Source organism: Kryptolebias marmoratus, linkage group LG20 (genome assembly GCF_001649575.2).
Source record: "Kryptolebias marmoratus isolate JLee-2015 linkage group LG20, ASM164957v2, whole genome shotgun sequence".
Lineage (NCBI taxonomy): Eukaryota > Metazoa > Chordata > Actinopteri > Cyprinodontiformes > Rivulidae > Kryptolebias > Kryptolebias marmoratus.
Window position 1 is genome coordinate 10,138,202 of NC_051449.1, and position 21,865 is coordinate 10,160,066.

Sequence of the window (21,865 nt, forward strand, 5' to 3'; positions counted from 1 at the left end):
CTGTTGCAGTCTAGAGAACTTACCTTGTTGGCGTTCCTTGCTCTTCTGATGCTGTGAAAGTTGGGCCTTCTCAACAAAAATAGAAACTTTTTCTCTCAAGGGCAGAGGAAGAAGAGTGGACAACTTCTGGTGGGTCTGACCAATTTAGGCCTGATCCCCAGTCAGTTTCACTCCAATCAACACCTGCACTCATGTGCCAAGAGTGGCCCATCAGTGAGTCAGACAAACAAGGATTCTAACGAGCCTCCTTTGTTAGGAGAGTGAGAACAATTTGCAATTTGCAATCCAGCTTACATCACATCTCAGCTTTAAAAGCTCAACTCCACACTCTCTATTTCTGAATTGAGAAAGCTCCTCGGATGAGAAGCGAAACGTCTTCAGCTACAGAATAGAAGTCCAGTTGTTTTTGTTTTTTAACTTTTTTTGAACTGATTGAATTGTTTTTATTTTTTGCTTTGCTTTTTTTTTTTTTTTTTTGCTTTGCTTTGAAGTCGCACGATAAATCTTCCAAGAAAGTTGTAAAACTCTGTCTGGAACACATTAGCAGCAGGTCATCTCATAAGGCACGGCAAAAGACACAAAGAAGCAGCTATGGTTTCTTTTTTTGTTTTTAATATTATTTTGGCTAAACATCATGAGGTAGCCTGTGGGAGTTTTGTCAGTCCTGCCTCTTCTTTGTAACTTAAATTTTAAGGCATTTTTGTCAGCCTGGAACATTTCTAGGCGAAAATCAGGGAAAACCAAGAGAGAGCTTTGAAAAAAGTCTACCACTGTCCAACATTTTGTTATGCACCGATTCATCCTTTTCAATAGGAGATAACAACTCCTCTCTTCTGTCTTTCTCTCTGATTAACAGGAGAACCACTGTCGCAGGATCAAGATCCTGGGGGATTGTTATTACTGTGTCTCGGGACTGACTCAACCCAAGACTGACCATGCTCACTGCTGCGTAGAAATGGGTCTAGACATGATCGACACCATAACGTGAGTACTTCTTTTAATTAGGTGTTGTCTGGTTTCATGTGTGACCTGGGAACATTTTCACATCAACTGTCCAAACAAGCATTAAGAGCCTAATAAAACATTAAACCCCTAATTTTGTTCCAGAAAAAGAACATTTCTGACTAGTATTTGTTTTGGCTCCACATCTTGAGAGATCTTGATATCTATTCATAAAGAGTGGTTGTAATTAGGTCCAGTCAAATTTAAGATATTCTTTGTCACTTGTATTCAAGTATAAAGATACTAAAAATATACTCTCTGTGTAGATATTGTTGAAGATATCCTGTTGTTAATGTAACCCAAACTTTCTCTGTATATGGTTCCTGCAGGTCAGTAGCAGAGGCAACAGAAGTCAACCTTAACATGCGTGTTGGTTTGCACACGGGTCGAGTGCTGTGTGGAGTGCTGGGCCTCAGGAAGTGGCAGTATGATGTTTGGTCGAATGATGTGACGCTGGCCAATGTGATGGAAGCTGGAGGACTGCCAGGGTAAGCATGAAACACTTTACTCAGCCTCAAAAGCTTTGGACACTATATTATGCTCCTTTGGAAAGATAACACGACTACCTGATAAGGCTCCACACTGTAGAACGTCTGTCTTAATTTAGAGGATTTTAGGATTTCTTTCTATTTTTCACTCAGTTTTGAAGAGCTGCTTGTTGCTGCTATTGGTGTGTTACAGTATACAGTATATATTTCATTTTAAAACAGAATCTCCAGACCAGAGGCAGTTTTCCTGTCCCACAAAAACACACATCTTCTGAGCTGACTAAGACACATAAAATGTCTTTGTCTAAAATGTCATAAAATGTCTTTCTAGCTATACAAAACACGATTTAAAAAAAATGAATGTGTTGTTTTTGGACATAAGAGCCTGTAAGCTTAATCTAGGGGATTTTGTGGAGAGAAAAAATAGCCTGTAATAATTTGGCTCTTGAAGACAGAAACAGAAAGCAAAGAAAAACGTTTATTTGTACCATTTTGTGCATACTTCTTTAGAATTTGGTAAAAGTTTCAACTTGTTGTGATGGTAAAAACTAGCCAGAGCAGAATTTTAGAGCTTGTTTTGACACATTTCTTTCTCCCTATGTGTTAAGCTCACCTTGTCATGTGTCACAGGAAAGTTCACATCACCAGATCAACACTCGAGTGCCTAAATGGAGACTATGAGGTGGAGCCTGGAAATGGTCATGAAAGGAACGCCTTCCTCCAAAAGCATGAAATAGAAACTTTCTTTATTGTGCCATCTCACCGACGGAAGGTACCTTATGTTAGGGAATCCTACTGTAAAACTGAATATTTAGTTTTTTTAGGTTAGAGCTTATAATGAGCACACTAGTAAAGCATCTGCAGTATGTTAAGCTGTGGCAATGGACCCTTAATGAAGTCAGAGTGGGCTTAGTTTGAAAATCAGTCATTATTTCTACCAAGATCAACAAAACGTAAACTATAGAAGGACTACAGCATCCAGCATCATATGATAAAACACGCACGCACACGTCATTGAGTAATTTTTTCTTCTGACCTGTAATAAAGAGGAAAAAATATCCTGGAACTTAAATTTGAGCAGTTCAACAAACTTTCATCTGAAGCAGGAGCTTCAATCTCATTTCTGTACGCCTCCCCAGGGTCTCTTCTCTTTTCCTTTTCTCTGCTCTTTATTCTCAGCAGCAGGTTTTACGTCACACATGCTAAGATTTACACTTAGATTCACTGGTTTATGTGTGAACCTCTTCGATCCTCCTTGTTTTTCTTTGTAATGTGAACAATTTCACTAATCGTCTTCATATAGCTGATGGTTCAACTTCATCAAAGATATGCTCTCACTTCGACTGCTGCTTCTGCAGGGATATAGCTCGGACAGAGCATATAGATTTTGTTACAAATGACACACTCAAAGCCTTTAACGTACACGTAATCATTATTACTTCTCCGAATCCTTTTTAGGGTCCTAACATGATATAAATGGCCTCAGGGATTACCTACTTAATTTCGAGCACATTCTACTTAATTTCTTGAGCCTGATAATAATGTTTGCATGTGTGTGTGCGCATGTGCACACTGTCCAAATTTTGTGCATGAGTTATAGAGTTTTATATCTGTGCATAACATATATTTTGTTGTGTGGTGCACCTAATCCTCGTTCCCATTTTTTATCTGGTGACAGATTTTCCCAGGATTGATTCTTTCGGATATAAAGCCTGCCAAAAAAATGAAGTTCAAAACTGTGTGCTACTTACTGGTGCAGCTCATGCACTGCAGGAAGATGTTCAAGGCTGAGATTCCCTTCTCCAATGTCATGAACTGCGAGGACGGTGACAAGGTATCAAGTCTTGTGTGTGTGCGTTGAAGGTTTTGTGTTTGTTCGTGCTGTGATTTGCTAAAAGACACGCCAGCTAGAGTTTCCTGGAAAATCTGTTGTGTCTCATATGATTTATTGTTTGCTTGCATTGTTGGTCTCTCTGCTGGCGACTAACATAACATTTACCCCAACAAACCCTGCACTGTCAGTGAAACTGGCAATCTGCCCAACTCGTAAGGAGCTTATTGACCTTGTGTGTCTGTAAAAAAAAAAAAAAAAAACTGTACACTTCAATGTCATTTGAACTCAGTGCTACAGCCACGCTCAGTAGATCTTTAGCTCACATAAGATAACAGTGTGTCCCATTTCAGGGAAAAAGGGTGAATGATTTTATAAAGTATCCACTTAGTGGCAACTTCTGAGTCAGATTAAACACATTTGTGCAGAGCGAAGTGACACATTCGTACAAAGCATAAAGCCATTTGCAGGACAAGAGAAAAATGAATGCAGTTTTATTGTTGCTGCTAAAGGCATGGTTGAGCCACTGAGCTCAAAGTGAAAATGCAAAATCAGCAGCAGCATCTTCAGGCCACTCTGTTACAGCCTTATAAATGCCCCTAAACAAATAAATGGTGTCAGAAAAAGTTGAAACATGGGGAAAGGGGAGAATCAACAGATAAACAGGGGTAAAATATTAGTAAAAATCCAAACAAAGTGAGCCAAGACAAAAATCAGGGTTAGATGTGTAAAAGCAGGAGAGGAGTAAATGAAGTAAAGGTGATAAATAATGAGATAAGCAATGCAGAAAAATAAGAACTAGAGAGGCTGGTAGACAAAAAAGCAAAAACATAAGTAAAGCTAGAGTTTACAGATGCATGCAGAAGAGGAACATGACAGAGGTAGTTGTACACATCTGTGTCGTGAACTCCCAAAAACTCTGGTGATCTTTACTCACTCCCCCACCCCCACACTCATTGAGCTAAGCTGCACAGTTCAGGAAGCATGCTTATTTACACGTAGGCAAATCTACACACACGCACACACGTCCACGCAGACACACACATTTACTACGTCATGTTAACTCTCTGGCTTTGCTCCAGTGTTTTGCAAAGCTGCTCACTTTGGCTGCTGAAGACACTTAAACACAGTGGGGTGCATTTGATGATGAAGTTAAGTGTGAAGGCAATGTTCTAATTTGAAAGTATAATCAGCTGCCTGTGTTTACTGTTGACTCTCATTCACCCTCATTCCTTATATGATAATCCTGAAGTAGTCCAGAGAAGAAAGAGTGCAGCAGTGCAGTTATATAAATAAAGATTCTGATTCCACCCCTTCCAGCGGAGGGCCATGCGAACGGCTCCGCAAAAGCTGAGGAACCGCAATAACGCTAACCAGGCTAACGTGATCCAGAGCAGCCCCAGAACCCGGGTCAACCGCTACATTGGTCGGCTGATCGAGGCCCGCCAGACTGAGTCAGACACAGCAGACCTCAACTTCCTCACACTCATGTATAAGTGCTCCGAGCGCGAGCAGAAGGTGAGCTGGAGTACGGACTTTAAATATTCTGTGTTTATGGGGAATAAGATTTTATTGTAAACATTTGAAGTGGTCTTGATCAATAGTTTTCTGTGCTTTCTGAAATTCTTTCAGGTATTTGTTGTTGTTTGTTACAAGAGTGTTTTGTTATTTGTTCAAAACTGATTGTATGCACGCCAAGTTGACAAAAAGTATAAAATCTACAGGCTGTCTGTGATGAAAAGCATTTATGAATGGTTAAAAGTAGTGGGTGCTTTTTGTTTGTTTGTTTTTGTTTTGTTTTGCCAAATTCATGTGCCCGTCCCTTGATTTAAGTGACTTTTTAATCCTTGAATGAGGAATGAGTGGAAATAAATTAATGTTTTAATGGATGGCTCAAAACTTTTGCATATATGCTGTACTTTGAAATGTCGTTGAAGTGAGTGAGTGATGATATTACTATGTTGTACTTTGTCCTTAAATTTTCTATTTTTTTGATTAGTACCACCAGGTTCCTGATGAGTACTTCACCAGCGCAGTGGTCCTCTCTCTGATCCTAGCTGCCTTGTTCGGCCTTGTGTATCTTCTCATCATACCACAGTATGTACACCACTTAATACTCTGGTTTCTTGTCCTGCTGCTTCTCGTTTTTTTTTTAAACAAACACATTTCTTTCTTGCTAACTACATTTCTCTTTCTTTCTTTAAAACTCAGGGGCACAGTGGTACTCGTCCTTCTCGTCTTCTGCATCTGCTTCCTAGTAGCTTGTATAATGTACCTCCATATTACTAGAATACAGGTAAAATCAGATTCTTTTTAGAACTTGCTTGATTTTTTTGTATGAGCATGTATAGTATTCCTTACAATACGAATGATGAAAAATATTTTAGTGTTCCTCATAATATCTGTGAACTTAATTCTCTCTGTTTTTATGTGTCAGTGTTTTCCAGGGTGCCTGACAATTCAGATTCGTACTGCTCTCTGTATTCTCATAGTGCTCTTAATCTACGCTGTGGCCCAAGCCTGTGTTGTAAGTCTCAAAAGCAGCAGTTAAAACATTTAATATTAGACTCCACGTGACGAAAATGTTTTACACTGGTGGGACATCTCTCTACTCTTTATGTTATCTGACCAACCTGCGCTTGTATCTTGCTGTTTTCCTTTGACAGGTGGGTTGTATGCCCTGGTTGTGGGGTAGTGCCAACACAAATAGTTCCATTGTCATCATCGATGTGGACAGCGAAGCCAACCGCACCGTGGCAGAGCTGCCCTGTGACGGGGCCCGTTACGCCTTTCTCTCCTGTGTGGTGGGCACCCTCACCTTGGCACTTTTCCTGCGTATCTCCTGGCTGCCAAAGATGGCACTGATGCTCCTTGTGGGGGTGCTATATGTCACAGTACTGGAGCTCAGTAGCTTTCGCAGGACTGCAGGGTGAGGTTCATGGCACAGCATGAAAACATACACTTTAGATTTGTGTTATTTTCTGAAGGTACATAACAACACCCGGCAGTCACAACAGTCGCAAAGTTTAATCCAGGTATGATGTGTTGTCATTCATGCATTGTTTAAGCATTGGATCGATGCAAACATTAAGCAGTCGTGCTTTTTGTGTGTTTGAAACAGAAACGCGAACGGGTAAACAGGAGTTAGAACATTTACAGTACATGTGCTGAGATGTATGTGTGTAGAGGAATTGTTGCTTGTCTTCAGCCCACACACTCTTTCATTTCCACCCTTTGAAGCAGCACACATGCTTATTAGCTCCAAATCAGAAGCCTGAAAGGACAATGTGGGCTGGATGATGGGAGCACGTTAGCTCTGTGCTCAAGAGCCTGGCCAATTTTATTAGAGCTCAGAGTGAAAATTTTATTATGTTGATTTTTGATTTCCAGTTTAGTGAGAAAAATCTGTTTCGCGTAAATGCAGTTAAGCTTCATATTATTAATGATCCAACAATGTGTGTGTGTGTGTGTGTGTATATATGTATATATGAAGTATTTTTTCTAGAAGTGTGTGTTTTTATCTTCATTTTGTCCTTCAAAGAAAAAAAGTTAACTTGACTCATGTTCTTCCTCGACACTGTGGTGGGTCCAGTCCACCCTCACAGGTTGTTTTCTTTGTGGTCTACGTCTGTGCTGACTTCTGTGTGTGTCTCTTCCACAGTGGGGGGTCCTTCCACATCCGGGGCTATGAGCCCATCCTGTCTCTGTTGCTCTTTGTCAGTGCGCTGGCCCTCCACTCCAGGCAACTTGACCTCAAACTGCGCTTGGACTTCCTTTGGGCTGTACAGGTCTGGAAGTTTGCACTGATGTATCTGTTCAAGCGTGAAAAGGCTGTGGATGTTAGGATGCTTGAATCTTACAATTGTAAAAGCTTCAGCAGGAACACTGCCATTTCAGATCTGATATATTGGGTTAAGTGAGGAGGATGTAGCAATTTAGGCTGCCAGAAGCATATTTCTTGGCAAAAACAAGCGTAAGAAGCTTATTTTGGCCCTGTTTTGTGTAGAACTAAGCATGCCACATACTGGGTTGGAAATATAAAATATATATTTTAAACAATTTACTCTTTAACTTGTAGCACAATTATTATTGCAATTCCTTTAGGGATATTAGTCCAACTGTAAAACTTCAGTTGTAATAGTCTCTGAAGGCTTTTTACTGACTCCATGTGGTGAAAATGTGGAACAAACACTGGTGCGCCCAGCATTTATCTGGATATTTTGCTTTGTCTTCAGGCAGAGGAGGAAAGAGACGGGATGGAGAAAGTAAAGCTGGACAATCGGAGGATCCTCTTCAATCTACTGCCTGCTCACGTGGCTCAGCACTTCTTAATGTCAAACCCTAGAAACATGGTGAGCCACGCTAATAAACAGGCAGGCAGTCAGACAGACAAACAGGTAGATCAAAAGGCAGAAAACAAAAGTTAGGAGAACGTCTGAGGACGTCTTTTGTTTGTTTTACTGTTTTCTTTGTTTGCTGTTAGGATTTGTATTATCAGTCCTATGCTCAAGTTGGAGTGCTGTTTGCCTCGATCCCAAACTTTAATGATTTCTACATTGAACTGGATGGCAACAACATGGGAGTGGAGTGCCTAAGGCTGCTGAATGAAATCATAGCTGACTTTGATGAGGTCTGATTTTCATCTTTATAGTTTGCATTATATTTTAATATTTGTTGGAATGCATTTTGCACTTTAGTGCTTGGTGTTTAAGTGAATCTGTGCTTTGCAGCTCATGGATAAAGAGTGCTATAAGGACATTGAGAAAATCAAAACCATTGGCAGCACATACATGGCAGCTGTGGGACTCGTCCCCACTGTTGGCACCAAGGTGACTTTCCATGTTTGTCTTTTTTGTGTAAAATTAGGAACATTAAAAAGATCATTAGTGATCCCTTTAAATTCTATGTAGATAAATGTAATGTGAAACTGACAGCAGTGTAAAGGTTTATAAAAAGGATTTGCTTGAACCATTATAAGATTTTTGAGATTGAAGTTGTTTTAAAGTGGCAGTCATCCACTTTTGTTTCGACCCTACTCAGACAAGCCAATAGTTTGTTGGTCTGGTCAGAATTAAACTTTACTTTTCCAAATTCAGCTCATTTAAAGAGCCACCTACGACAGATAACGTGTTAAATGTTCATAAACTTTCTAAAGAACCTCACTTTAAAAGGTTGGACAAATTGTAATAATGTGTAGATCTTTTCTAACTATCTTTTTCCTCTTAAGGACAAAAAATTGGTGTATGACCACGTGAGTACGTTAGCAGACTACGCCATAGAAATGTTTGATGTGTTGGATGAAATCAACTACCAATCCTACAACGAGTTTGTCCTGAGAGTGGGTGAGTTTACCTGCATGATGAACTGAAGTCTGGCACTGAGAAATGCCGGTTTAGATAGACTGATTTGGCTTAATGTTTGTGTGCATTTGGACAGGTATCAATGTGGGTCCCGTGGTCGCAGGGGTGATTGGAGCACGGAGGCCTCAGTACGACATCTGGGGTAACACGGTCAATGTGGCGAGTCGGATGGACAGCACTGGTGTTCCAGGAAAAATACAGGTAGTCAGAGCATGAACAGTTACAAATGAGACTTTTAAATCAGATTTTCTGGATTGAATCTTATTTTTTTAGGACATAAGACATTTAGAACATAACAGTCCTAAAATTATGATTACTATAGAAAAACAAATTTTTTGACAACCATCACATTATCATTTATTAAGTCAAGTCAATGAGGTTAATGTGAAAAGGCTCAAAAGAGAAAATGTATCCATTGAGCATAAATTATAGTGTTCCTTTTCATATTCTCATCAGATCTTGTATGCAACCTTGAAGATGGAGTTAATAGCTTTGCCATTCGTAAATACAGAAAAAAACAAAAAAAAACCATCTGTATAGCTTGAAATGTTGAGGTCTCTTTTTGATAAATGTTTAGTTTAACATTTGTAATTCTGGTGTTTTAATTTCCAGGTCACTGAGGAGGTTTATCGGCTACTGAACAGCAACTATGACCTGGTTTGCCGTGGCAAGGTCAGTGTAAAAGGCAAAGGTGAGATGCTGACTTACTTTCTGGAAGGGAAGGTGCAGGGTGTTGGCACAGTGACCACCTCATCAGTGATGCGCTCCTCCAGCCTGGCACGCCGTATCCACTCCTGCGGCAAGACGAGCGTCCCAACCAATCTGGGCAGCGTCTCCTCTCCTGCCAGCCTGACCGCCGCTCATGCCAGCACAGGCAGCAATGTTCAGATCAACATTGGCAACAGCCAAGCGACGAGCCTGCCCTCGTCCTGTGTGCCTGCAGTAGGTGAGGAGGAAGAGGACGATGACATAGAGGTGACGGGGATTCAAATCGAGGCTGTGGCAGCTATTGCAGACGCAGCAGTCCAAGAAGACAGGCGAGACTGTCTCAAATGCAGCAGGAGCGCCTGAAGAGGTCAGGCCTGTCCAGGAATTTACAAGAAAGCCTGACTATACTGACACTGTCCAGGATGAGCTCATTCAGGACGTAATCCTCCTGAGACGTGAAGTGATGATATGGACAATCATACATGCTTTTAGAGATTTTTAACTGCTCGTCACTTTTCATGAACGAGATGCGGAGAGAGGAAAGGTACACCCAAATCTTAACTCTTTTTTTTAAGCATCTCTGTAACAGATGATTAGATTTGTGGTGTTCTCTGGGTTTTTTTTTCAGATCCAGGTATGGTGTGCATCTTTGTATTATATGAAGTGCATATTTCCACGTGCGGGGGATATGTACACTGGTTCTCAGAAAAAGACTGCTCATGTATTTGCTTTTGCACTGTCCTTCTGATTATGCCAAGGATATACTGCATTATTTACAGAGAAAAATTGTGGTTCTTTTTTTTTTATGTGAGTGTGTGGGTGTAAGTATGCATGCATGTGTGTACTTGCGTGTGTGTGTATGCATGTGTGATTAGTTTTGAATTGTAACAAAACAGCACAAAACCTTTTATACCCACTTTTCACTGGATGGATTAGGCTTTTTATGATGTGTGGCGTATTAATAGTTAACACAGTGGATGACTTTTTAAGAGTCGACAGCCATAGTAATGATACTCCTGCTGAAAGAAAACCAAAGTAACGATCATTCCATAAAAGTTTTACAACTTTTATTGCTTCTGCAGAAGAGGAAAAAGTTGCTGGCAGACTAATAGTATTTAACACCTGACTTTTTCATTATTAATGGATTTAAAACGTGTCCAGACCTGAGGTTTAATGTGATATGTTTAAAAACTAAACAAAGATAGAGGTATTTAACAGCAAGAAGATAATAAAGTCAACAGGAAGAACAGAATAAGGTTGAACATTAGTTTATGCCAAATGTAGACAAATCAACACAGTGTATATCACAGAGGGTGAATATATTCCTGATGGCATTTAGCATTTATTCATAAAGAAGAGAGCACAGACACGTGAAAATAAGCACACTACGTTCATAAATGCATGACCTTTCAGTGTTTCAAATGCTCCGTGTACGTCCACATACCTTGAAGCTGCACCAACTTTGATGCAGTGTCTAGCTGCTGTTGTTTTCAGGCATTTGCATTACAGTGCTACTGCTTTTCATCATATTTAGGCTACAGCTTGAGTTTTCTGTGAACAAGCTTGAGCACACATCTCTCAGACGCTGCTTCGGACATATGAGGCATGTTGGATATCTCTATAGGCCGTATCTTTAAGTGCATAGACATTTCACTTGATCTGCAAAAGTGTGAATACATCATGTTTCAAGTTTTTTGCCTTACTCAATAAGCTTACAGTGACTGCAACCTGCCTTTTTAGATTTATTCATTTTGATATCCAGATCATACTTTTTTGTAAATAGCCAAAAGCTGTAAACTATGCTGTATCTTGTACAGTTTAAAGTTGAGTTATTGAATATTTTGTAATAAATACTATATTGGTGTATAAAATATCACATTTGTGTGCTTGTGAACTTTAACTAATGAAAGTAATTTTTGGCAACCTGGATCACAAAACAAGTATAGAAGATAGGAGTGAAAATAATGACCCCTTTGCATGTTTAAAGCTTAAAGGGACAGTTCAAATCTTTTCATATGGGGGAACAAATAATATCTTACCTATTATAGATAGCTCTTTAAATATCCTCAGTTTGGAAAATTAGTTTTATTCTAACAGGAAGTCCAAGTAAGGGCAAGACTAAAGTCGATTGCAGCCATTTCTAACTGCAATGTTTTATTTCGTCAGAGCACCTTCATGTCTCATCATACAATGTCACACAGTCAAACTCTGTACAGGGGCCAAAATTGTTTTTCCCAGTGCTGATGTAGAGTTTGTGGAGTTCACTCGGTGTAACAGTTAAGTCAACAAACACCTGTCTTGTGCAAACTTTTTACGGACGGTGCAACACTGGAGATGTTGTTGCTTTGCACTGAAATTCTGCTGGTCAGTTATTAACAACTCAATGTAAACCTGACGTGTTTTTTACAACGGTTTTACTTTGTAGAAATAGGCTAAAATGTACAGCTTTTAAAGTTTACATTATACAATGAAAAGGAAACAATGAAGGACAACAAATAGCATTTAAAGGGGCAGGACGGTTAAACAGCATCACTGCATATATTCTTGTTCAGAATTAGATTTTGCTTACACATAATCTATAAATAACAATAATAATAATTAAATATTTTAGATTAGTTTCATTTTTTATTATATGTCATTCTTACTATGTGCTGAGCTTATTTATTCCCAAAAGAAATGTTATTGTTTTTGCCACTTTATTATTTTTTATCAGTGAATTTATTCCTCACCCTATGTTTATTATATGTTTTGCCTCTTCAGCTGATTTGTAAACAGTTAGTTTAACATTATTTGAAAATGCCCTAAATAAAGGTTGTGTCCGTTTCATATAACAGGAATGAGATATAATATAAAACAGGGGAATGGTAAGTAAAATGAAGAATTTTGAGTGATTTAAACATTGAAATTGACCATCAAACAATTAGATTTTCAATCAAAAAAGGTAACTAGTAAATGATGCTTTAGTGCTGTTGGTTACCAATTTAGGTTGTAAAGCTAATATCATCATGTGTTTCTGTTAGTTGCACAAAAAATATTTAGCCATAGTACAATAAAATAAAATAAAAAACAAATTAAAAATGAAACAGATCATAAAATTTTCAGAAGTCATAATGCCGTTTACACAGTTTTTGAAGATTAAACCAAAACAGGAATCTGCAATAACAGGATCAGGATTCTTGTTGTTCTGTGTAACATCTGAGTTTTATTCATTAATTTATTCAATCTCTATAACATGTCAACCTGTAAAAATCTGTTTAGGACACTGAAGTTTTTGTGCAGATCATATTGGATTTTCTGTTTGCTCTGCTTTTACTTCAGTAACATGGTCAAAACCTCACTGCTGAGTTGAAGGTGTCTCATCAAGTGTCCACACCTGATTGAAATAATCAATTAAGAAACATGAGCCCATTCTCACAACAGGCTCTCTGAGATTTGTTTAACAAGAAAGCTTCATCAGCTAAATGGACACCCACCAGCTAAATGTAAGTCTGATGTATGTAAAGCAAATGTTTTTTTTTATTTTTATTTGGTAATAATTGGTCTACATTGTTTGTATTCTTATTTAAAAAATGAAAGCAAATGCTGGAAAAGAGACCACCCCTGGAGCCCATAGAAGAAGCGTCAGAGCAAGAAGACGAATCTGTGGGAAGCAGAACAGACGAAGAAGAAGAAGAGAAGGATTTAGAGTTTCAAGAGGGTGCAGAGACAGAGGAGATAGTGGCAGAAAATGAGAGGGAAGAAGAAGGAGAAGATGATGATGATGATGATGATGATGAAGACAATGTTCCGTTGAGGGTTCTGAGACCAAGGCGGAGCTCTGGTTCTGTAAGCCAGAAGAGTTTCATTCAAATTCAATCTGACAACCACAAGAATGACAATGAAAATTCTTTGGTGTCAGATTTGAGCATTCATGCTTCAGATCTGAGTGATGAAGATGTTCCGCTACCAAAGTTAGGAAATCAAAAGCGATTAAGTATAGAGAAGCTGAGAAAAAAGGCAAGAATACACAAGAACTTCATATTTCTACCAAACAATGTGCAGCTGTGATCGGCAGGTCATAATAAACTGTTCTGTTTTTTTCCAAGGTCTCCAATATTAAATGGCAGAAACAGACAACTCCTAAATCATCAATGAACAGGAAAAGAAAAATCAACAAGGAGCTGGTAGTAGTCTTTTTATGATAAAACTCTTTAAAAAATTAAATAAGAAAATAAAGTAAAACATATTAAAGGCAGTTTTTAATTATATATATATATATATATTCTTTTTTTTCTCTAAATATTTCAAAGGAGGAGCCTTTTCCAAAGTGGGTAGTAAACCTGATGGTCAACATTGAAGAGGCAACAACTCATCAACTGGTGGTTGAGTAACATTCATCATCCCAGGTCTCACAAGGTTAATGTGGGATTCACCAAGCTTTATGATTGCTGCCTTCTGAGCTGATCACAGTTTATATTCTTTGTTTAGGGTCTAAACCAGGGTACATTCTTTCAAACTGTGGGTTATGAGAAGCTATTGTTGTTGTTTTGTCTATAAAACCTCCACTTCATAATTTTACTACAAGCAGCTTCTGCTCCATCTTTTCATTAGAATAAATAGATTTATGAGAACTTGTGTTGCAACATTACTACAGTTTGAAGTGGAAATATTTTGAGCTAAAGGTATGCTTGAGCTATGATAGCTTTTTGTATTTCAGTTCTATCAAAATGAAATGCCTGGGGCCATGTGGAGAACACAGCATGAGATAAGTGGAGCCGGCTTGCACAACACACATCTGGCATTTGTCAGATATTTATGACAAATACTACACCAGGGAAACACCCAATTACTGTTCGCTTTTTGTAGACAAACATGTTATGAATCCAGTAGACAAATCCATAATGTTAGGGTTGTGCAACTCTCCAGAGGAATGATTCTGTTTATTTGTCTACATGATAAGGGGATCAACATGACTAAAGGGGAAAATAGGATTTCATTGTCAAAAACAATGTCTGTGAATCTTCAGTTAACATTACTCCATAAGATGAATGCATTTTTGAATAATGTGAAACTTCTTATAGTAAATTTTATTCATCACTCATATCTTTAGCGAGCAGCAGCTCTCATGAAATTCCCTTCATAACATCAGATGTAAAGATTTTGGTGGATTTTGTTATCCAAAAACAGAGTTGTTTTCATCTACAATCTCTTTATGTTCCTGAGTCAATATTTACGACCGACCTTGTGATCGTGGATCTATGCACGTCAAACGGGGTCGCCCCCTGTTTGGATTAGCTTTGTCAAAAATATTTTATATCTCTGGTCACAGTGTCAATCATTAACCTTTTGAGGTCAGCTCATCGTACAAATACCGCTGATTCACAGAAATCTCTAAAGAAAAAACTCCACAGTTACAGAGAGCAGGTTTACGAGGCAAGACCAACAAAGATTAAAAAGATTTATTTGTAGACCAAAAAAATGCTTGGATTCTATAAAGCTCTGAGGTTTGGGGCAGCAGTGGCTCTGGCTGTGTTGGCTGTGGTGAGGTCGTCCCCGGTGGTGGGACCTGAGCCCATCCGCTGTTACCCCTGCACGCAACAGAAGCTGAACAACTGTCCAGCCATCCCACAGGACTGCAAGCAAGTGCTGAGGGAGCCCGGCTGCGGCTGCTGCATGGCCTGCGCTCTGGAGAAAGGTGCTTCCTGTGGCGTTCACACAGCCCACTGTGCTGAGGGTCTCCACTGCACTCCCAGGCCAGGTGAGGCCAGACCACTCCACGCTCTGACCAGAGGACAGGGAATCTGCACTGAAGACATGGGCCAAGGTAGCTTCGGTGGTTCTCACTTCCATTAATGTTAATTATTTTCATTGATTTTTAGAATTTCATTTTACAGTTAATGGCTCTTATTTCAACATCTCAACAGAGGAGGGTGATGAAGTCTCGGATCACGGCTCCCTGCACCATTTGCTGGGGCTTAATCTTCCTTCTGATCACCAAGATCCTGCTGAGGGCCATGAGAGCTTCAAAGCCAAGGTCAATTCCATCCGCAACAAACTGGTCCAGCAGGTATGAACAAACCATTAATCTGACATAAAAATGTGAAAGAAGTAATTTAGCATTGTTTCCACAAGAGGGAGTACATGAATCTAGGAGAAGTGTTGATTACCTAGAAAAAAAAGAAGGCATGTAATTTCAATGTGCTCATATGGTGGATTTATTAACATGCAGTTTTGGTTCTGTTTTGCAAAGGGTCCCTGTCATGTCGAACTGCACGCAGCACTGGACAGAATAGCCAGCTCTCAGCAGTTACTAGGCGATAAGTTCACAACCTTTTACCTCCCCAACTGTGACAAGCATGGCTTCTACAAGGCCAAGCAGGTGAGGAATTTTTTAAAAAGTTTTTAGAATTTACAACAAATCCCACCTCATTTAGAGAGCTTTAATCTCAGTTTACCAGGTGACTGATCTGACTTTGCATGTGTTTCAGTGCGAGTCGTCGCTGGTTGGGCCCCCTGTTCGCTGCTGGTGTGTCTCATCGTGGAACGGGAAGAAGCTCCCGGGATCCAGTGACCTTCTTGACGATGCAGAGTGCCATCAAGAGGTCACTCACTGAGGGATGAATTCACTCATAAACACACAAAAACAGACATTTTTCAGACAGAAAAAAGTTTTACTTCATAGCTTAACTTTAAACCAAGCTACTGTTAGACATCTAATGAACTGAAAAAGCGTAACTGTATAAAAACATATGTCCTCATGCTTTATTTACATATATTGTATGTATCGTAATCTTATTTATTCCCATTAACCTTTTTTATGTCTGTAAATAGTGGTGTGCATTTGTGTTTCTACATAACTCCATTGCTCAAAACAACAGATCTGTAAGTCTGAAAAGCCAAATCCAGAGGTTTTGGGATCTTGAGTTTTAGTTTAAACACAAACCTATATCTGTCTAAGCCATTGTGAAGTAAAGGATGGATTGGTCAACATTTGTCTACCTCTGCAGATCTACTGATTAGTTTTGATCTTGTATCTATTTATTTGTTCATGCTTTTGATTGTTGTGTAAGTATTGTTTGTGTAGAGTGGATTTTCTGTGAATGCTATTCAATACAGCTGATACGTTGAGTCATTGTTTGAATCAAATGTGTGTATGTTTTAATTTTAAATGTTGATTAATAAAATTTTTATCACTATATTGTGATATTTTAATGGTTTTATGAAGTTGATTGGAGAAGACAAAAAACAATGTGTGGATCATTTTTACTGCCTTTATTAGGTAAAAATAGACTTTGAGAGCTGGATTGTACATGCAAACATAATAAAATCTGACAAGCATAGAACAAAACCACTGGCTACACACATAAAAAAAATCAAGAATATATGGCAAAGGCCTTTAATCTCAAGTATTCAGCTTATGCAAAGTGACATCAAATTAGCCACAGTACAGAGTAGAATGTCTCTTTCGTCACTGTGGCTTCAAATCCAGCATAAAAAAACTTTAAATATATGGTGCTGTTTGAGCTGCACAATCACATCCAGCTCCCTGTAAAGCAGGAAGCAACTGGAAAGAATAAAATTCATACAAATAGGAATTCATAGTAAGGCACTGCATGTTACACTAAACAACTACACATTTCATTGCGCCCGCACTCAATGTCTTTGTAACAAATCACAAGCATACAGTTATCGGTTACACCTATGCAATGCCACTTAATTGTGCGTATATGTAGGGCACACTTATCACTGTTTGTGATGTGTCTTTTGTGTTTTTATCATCACTTTAAGGCTTCTGAAATGAATTCTTTAAGCTTATTTTACCAGAAGCTCTCCAGGTAGCGTCAGAAACAAAACAGCTTATAGAGAGTTTGTCCATAGCATACAATTCCAAGTCTTTTCTCCTGATAAACCTCCTCTGCTCTCCTTGCTCTGCCTTGGAAAAAAAAGTCCCACAGGCAACAGATAGAAATAGCAAACATCCATATATCAACTGAGCCATCTTTTGACTTCGCCTCCAATATCCTCAGTGTCTCCATTTGTTTACAATTCTTCTTGTCCGCTTGCAGCCTCCCTCAGTCCCTCCCGTTCTTCTTCAGTCCGACTGGCTGTCGGAGTTGTAGTGCTGGATGTCGCCTTGCTCCTTCTCGTCAAACCCTGGCAAGGGCTGCCCGTATTTGTCCACACACCAGCAGAAGCCTCGCTTCCTGCCCTTGGATGGACGGCACTGAAAGTACAGGACGGCACGAGTTGAAGACAGATGAAGGAGATAGCGCAGATAAATGTAATAAAAACAATCAGCTGAACGTGCAGCATTTTAAAGCGACACGCCACTTTTGTCAATAAAGCAGAACCGCGCAGTTAAGATGCATTAATGGTTAGATTGTGCTGAGTGGACGAAGTCTTGGCCATCCGACACGCTGTGGTATTTTGAGCTGCTTTTTACGGTCTACCTCCTGTTACACACACATATAGGGAGCTTTAAGGTAAACAGAAACCTGGTAAAATATTTACTTAGTCCCGTTTGTGAACAACTGTGAACCGAGATCTATTTTCAGAAGCTGGTGGCCAGAACGAATCATCTGTTGCTGATTATACCCCACAGCTCCAAATTATGGGTACTACAAATGACTTACAGAGTCTGTGGAGCTACCCAAGGGCTGTTATTTTACTGCCAATTTTACTAAAGGTCAACCTCCACTTCAGTAAAACATGCAGCCATTCATTTCAAGGGCTAAGGGACCGCCGCTCCACAGAGGGGTTAGGGCTGATCAGGAGGGAGGACATCCCTATTTAGCTCAATATTTCAGACAGGAGTTGACTGAGGCTGTTTAAAACTGGACTCGTGTATGAAATCACAACAAAAAAAAGTATTACATTGAGTAAATATTTGATTAAAGCTTCACAACTAGAGAGTAAGAAGACTTAAAAACTTACATATTTCAAATCCAGAGCATCATTTACTAACAAAAATGCATCTTTAAGGTAAAAATATATGTTGAGATGATTTCCATCCATCTACAAGGAATTTAGTGTAATATGTACTTTTTAAATTCAAATTCTCTCATATGCCAAAAATTTAAATGTCTGGCAGTCATTTAGTACTCTGAGCTAAATGTGACTTATGGGTCTGGTGTTGCAGAGCTGCTAATAGGATGATTACAGGTCAAACGGGAGGGATTGATATGCAATAAGATAAACAGTCTCGGTGATTCAGTTGAGCGGGAGCCCCGAGCGCCTCCCTGTGAACGCGTCAGAACCACTCATTTATTACAACCCAATCGTGGGTGAACCATGTTGAGGTGGGGATGGCTGCAGCTCTATTTCTGTGTCTGCCTCTCAAAAGTCCAGCAATTATGGGGCGAGCTCATGGGGTGCCAGTGGCCACCTTGACGTCTGTCTCCCTGGGAGGGGAGGCAAGGCCGCCGTCGTCCCAGCCGTCAACGCTGCTGGGGTTTGGCCCCTGTGGTTCCTGTTTCCAGATCCAGTGGCTAAGGTTTGCCTCACTGGTGTGGTGCAGTGACGAAGCTTTAATAACTACTGATGAATACAAGAGAAAGCAACAAAGCTGTTACTGGGCTGCAGGAGCCCTAAAGTTTCAGTCTCTAGCTCAAGTATCTAATCTCAATTAATGTAGCCCATAAAAGAGGAGATGCTTAAAGTAGCACGTTTTTTGTCAATATTTATTGAATAACGATGCAAGAATAATCTTTGGTTATACCTGTTTTTTCTTATAGAAGCCCTTCTTGTCACAATTTGGTATGCGGAAACCTCTGGGGTTGAGGATGTTGGTAATTTTCAGGTTGCTGAGAATGCTCTCAATCTCTCTTCGACAGGGTCCCTAGAAAAAGAGGAAACACATAATCTCATTTCAAATTTGCATGCCTGAAGTTCCAGCTTTGAGAAATATAATTGCAAGTCATGCTATTAGCGCCACTGGCTCCCTTGAGATGATTTTTGACATTAACTTGAATAAGCTAAAGCTGGCTCATGCTGCAGAACACACTGCTCTGCTGTAATACCTTAACAATGATGGCGGCGATATAAAAGAGGTGGCGGATCAGGAATCAATTCATCTGACTTGCTGAGGCTTAACAGTTTGCAAAGCTGCTTAGAACTCTTAACACAAAGAATGGGGAACAAATTGAATTCAAACGGCTCAAAGATGGAGCCAAAAGGCTTGTCCTCAAGTCCAAGTACTCCAGTCACTAATCACAGTAGCCAGTCAAAGCCCATTACTAGAGTGTGCTCACTTCTCAGGCCAAAGAAAGATCAAAATAGCAGCAGTGCTTCCCAACAGGCACTCACATCAGCCAATCCATCATCCGCTGGCTCTCAGTGCGCCCGGCACGCGGACGCCTTGTGGCCAAACAACCGCCTGACCCAGGTCAGCCGCAGGGCCATGGTACATGCTCTCTGCCATGTCACTCTACTGCACCAGGTCCCTGCCAACCGCCACCACCGCTATCCAAAACATTTCATCACCCGCAAGGGGGGAGGAAAAACACCAAAACACAGAGAAGAGGAGAAAAACATTCCTCTAGCGTGTGGATGACAAAAAAAATGTTTGTGGTACTCACATATTCAGGCTCCTGTTTGGTTTCGAGAGCGAAGTTTTGTTGGTCTGTGATGAGTGGTCCGGGGAGATCCTCCATTTTAAAGCTCTGGGTTTTCTTCTGCGGTTCCCGTCTGAGGACATCTGACTTTGCTGAGGAGAAGGAGGGGTGGTGTGGAGGTCTAAGTGGTCCGGCATGGCTGTTGTATGAAGTTTGAAGACTTGAGTCGGTGGAATTCTGCTCCTTGTCCAGAGTCTCTGTATGCTCTGCTGAAGTTTTAGAACAGCGTGTTTATTCCACCAAACGAAACATGAGTATTTTCAAAATCTTTTAGACAAGCTATGGAATATTATCAAATTTTAGGAAACAATTGTGCAATAACAGAAATTAGAAACAGTTTCTAATAAGACTAAAAGCGAAAAGTCACACTATTTGATGTGATTCACAGTGCCAGGGATTGTGAAAATTAGGTTTAAGACTGATCCAGCTATCACATAAAGGAAACAATCTTGTAGCACATTAGGTAATGTGGAAAATCAGTAAATAAGTTAATGTAATTTGGTTTTCAGATGCATTATGTTATGGATCAGTTAGACTGTAGCCTCTCCAAACCCTCTTTTAATCTATCTCAAACTCCATGCATTCCTAACTAAGAAAGCTGATGATGGAAGCATGTTCAAAGTGCAACCATACCTGGCAATTCATTGACGGGAGGTGTGGGTCTGACTGCGGCTCTCCTGTTCGTGGCGTTCACGCAGATGCCGCGTCCCTCAATCAGAGCCTGCAGCGGCTTGGTTTCACCTGGCTGGGCTTGGCACGTCAGCCCGGAGCCGCATCTGCCCGTGTACACTCCGCACGGCTGGCCGAAGCTGAGCGCGCACGTCAGGCAGCAGCCGCAGCCCGGCTCGCGGACCCTCTCGGCGCAGTCCCTGGGCAGCGGCTTGCACAGGAGGCGCGCCGCCGCGTCACAGGGCTCGCATCTGATCACCGCGCCGACCGCACCTGACCTGCGGCCGAGCGACGCCGCGAGAAAAGCCGCGCACAGGCACAGAGCGACAAGGGACGAACCCATCACAGGCAGCGAGGCTACAGAAGAGGAGGACGCGCGCGCGACGAGGAGGAGCTGCGGAGAGTTTCCAGCTGGTCAGCTTCTCATTCACAAGAAGCCCACGGTTAAAACATCTCAATATATAGACCCCAATGACTGAAGTCACACCCCCGAAGGGCTCGTGGTGCACTGATGAATTACTTTAACTCCTCTAATTCTGTGTAAATTGGATTGTAGTTGGAATATGGAAAGCATTTGGGCTGCAGTGTGTCTCTTTCAAACTTCTTTCTAACAAAATGGATTTCTGGATATCTGTTTTAATTTTGGCGTTCTTAAATAACTGAGAGCTATCGCAACTTTAACACAAAGATCATTAACTGATCAAGCATTTAAAGAGATATTCATTTTTTCTTTTAATTACAAGAAAATAGTCTTAAGTGACAGCACACACGCCCTTTTCTTGTGCCATTACATCCGCAGGGGGCGTCGGAAGTTTTTTATGCCAGCCTTACAGTAAATATAATCAAATATGCTTCATGTCTTGATGTTTGTGTGTCCTTTTAGGACTGTTTTTTATTCAGTGTTGTGCATATACAATTTCATTTTTATGCAGAAAGCCTTCTTGGGGCGTGTTTTTATGTCTGTAGTTGTGTTGCTGATGTTCACACGAGTTATTTAATAAATGATTTAAGTATTTTTGTACTTCAGAGAGCAGAAAATAATGCATTTGACTTCACCCTTTAGTTTTATGTAACTTAACACTCCACCTTTCTGTAATATTAAAAATCCTTACAGTAAATCATTCAAGTGCCTTTTATTTTGCCAAGTTATTGCAAAGTTGTAATTTGGGGGGGAAACAAGTCTATTGTGCAAGTTTGTACTACCTGGAATCCATA

The 21,865-nt window shown here is 40.2% G+C and overlaps 4 protein-coding genes across 10 annotated transcripts in view; 3 read left to right on the forward strand and 1 right to left on the reverse strand.

Moving 5' to 3' along the window:
- LOC108239683 (adenylate cyclase type 1) overlaps positions 1-11,262 on the forward strand; it is a 33,793-nt gene extending 22,531 nt beyond the window's left edge. The window contains exons 5-20 of one of the 2 annotated variants that reach the window (XM_017422566.3): positions 857-984; positions 1,332-1,490; positions 2,121-2,262; positions 3,169-3,324; positions 4,642-4,839; positions 5,321-5,418; positions 5,533-5,617; positions 5,759-5,848; positions 5,988-6,250; positions 6,983-7,109; positions 7,557-7,718; positions 7,805-7,951; positions 8,052-8,150; positions 8,549-8,663; positions 8,758-8,882; positions 9,294-11,262. In XM_017422566.3, the coding sequence (XP_017278055.1) occupies positions 857-984; positions 1,332-1,490; positions 2,121-2,262; positions 3,169-3,324; positions 4,642-4,839; positions 5,321-5,418; positions 5,533-5,617; positions 5,759-5,848; positions 5,988-6,250; positions 6,983-7,109; positions 7,557-7,718; positions 7,805-7,951; positions 8,052-8,150; positions 8,549-8,663; positions 8,758-8,882; positions 9,294-9,752 (2,553 nt within the window). In that variant the 3' untranslated portion in view covers positions 9,753-11,262. The remainder of the gene's footprint in view (positions 1-856; positions 985-1,331; positions 1,491-2,120; positions 2,263-3,168; positions 3,325-4,641; positions 4,840-5,320; positions 5,419-5,532; positions 5,618-5,758; positions 5,849-5,987; positions 6,251-6,982; positions 7,110-7,556; positions 7,719-7,804; positions 7,952-8,051; positions 8,151-8,548; positions 8,664-8,757; positions 8,883-9,293) is intronic. The other variant, XM_017422567.2, reaches the window with a different exon arrangement.
- A 1,476-nt stretch (positions 11,263-12,738) lies between these two features.
- Positions 12,739-13,999, forward strand: LOC108239612 (nuclear polyadenylated RNA-binding protein 3). The gene is made up of 4 exons (XM_025007283.1): positions 12,739-12,871; positions 12,966-13,385; positions 13,475-13,552; positions 13,679-13,999. The coding sequence occupies exons 1-4, from the start codon at positions 12,851-12,853 to the stop codon at positions 13,757-13,759; spliced, it is 600 nt and encodes a 199-aa protein (XP_024863051.1). The 5' UTR covers positions 12,739-12,850; the 3' UTR covers positions 13,760-13,999.
- A 590-nt stretch (positions 14,000-14,589) lies between these two features.
- LOC108239603 (insulin-like growth factor-binding protein 1) lies at positions 14,590-16,564 on the forward strand. 2 transcript variants are annotated; one of them, XM_017422408.3, is made up of 4 exons: positions 14,590-15,192; positions 15,263-15,435; positions 15,619-15,747; positions 15,857-16,564. In XM_017422408.3, the coding sequence occupies exons 1-4, from the start codon at positions 14,847-14,849 to the stop codon at positions 15,980-15,982; spliced, it is 774 nt and encodes a 257-aa protein (XP_017277897.1). In that variant the 5' UTR covers positions 14,590-14,846; the 3' UTR covers positions 15,983-16,564. The 2 variants fall into 2 exon arrangements, with proteins under 2 accessions (XP_017277897.1, XP_017277898.1); XM_017422409.3 differs by having other exon boundaries at positions 14,645-15,192; positions 15,293-15,435.
- A 61-nt stretch (positions 16,565-16,625) lies between these two features.
- Positions 16,626-21,091, reverse strand: LOC108239579 (insulin-like growth factor-binding protein 3). Of its 5 annotated transcripts, none has more exons than XM_037982070.1 (5): positions 20,615-21,091; positions 19,946-20,187; positions 19,087-19,206; positions 18,754-18,902; positions 16,626-17,592 (listed from the first exon to the last, which is right to left on the reverse strand). In XM_037982070.1, the coding sequence occupies exons 1-5, from the start codon at positions 20,991-20,993 to the stop codon at positions 17,409-17,411; spliced, it is 1,074 nt and encodes a 357-aa protein (XP_037837998.1). In that variant the 5' UTR covers positions 20,994-21,091; the 3' UTR covers positions 16,626-17,408. The 5 variants fall into 5 exon arrangements, with proteins under 5 accessions (XP_037837998.1, XP_037837997.1, XP_017277860.1 ...); XM_037982069.1 differs by having other exon boundaries at positions 19,946-20,190; XM_017422371.3 differs by lacking the exon at positions 18,754-18,902 and having other exon boundaries at positions 20,615-21,089.
- Between the last annotated feature and the right edge of the window lie 774 nt (positions 21,092-21,865).

Bases quoted from the DNA above. Each gene is read 5' to 3' on its own strand.
- LOC108239579 (XM_037982069.1), bottom strand. From the start codon at position 20,993: ATGGGTTCGTCCCTTGTCGCTCTGTGCCTGTGCGCGGCTTTTCTCGCG. The intron at 19,207-19,945 runs GTGAGTACCACA...CTCTTTTTCTAG, and splicing joins CCAAACAGGAGCCTGAATAT to GGACCCTGTCGAAGAGAGAT. The intron at 17,593-18,753 runs GTGGCCACTGGC...CTGTACTTTCAG, and splicing joins CCAGGGAGACAGACGTCAAG to TGCCGTCCATCCAAGGGCAG.
- LOC108239603 (XM_017422408.3), top strand. From the start codon at position 14,847: ATGCTTGGATTCTATAAAGCTCTGAGGTTTGGGGCAGCAGTGGCTCTG. The intron at 15,193-15,262 runs GTAGCTTCGGTG...TTCATTTTACAG, and splicing joins CACTGAAGACATGGGCCAAG to TTAATGGCTCTTATTTCAAC. The intron at 15,748-15,856 runs GTGAGGAATTTT...CATGTGTTTCAG, and splicing joins GCTTCTACAAGGCCAAGCAG to TGCGAGTCGTCGCTGGTTGG.
- LOC108239612 (XM_025007283.1), top strand. From the start codon at position 12,851: ATGGACACCCACCAGCTAAAT. The intron at 13,386-13,474 runs GCAAGAATACAC...TTTTTTTCCAAG, and splicing joins TAGAGAAGCTGAGAAAAAAG to GTCTCCAATATTAAATGGCA. The intron at 13,553-13,678 runs GTAGTAGTCTTT...AATATTTCAAAG, and splicing joins GAAAAATCAACAAGGAGCTG to GAGGAGCCTTTTCCAAAGTG.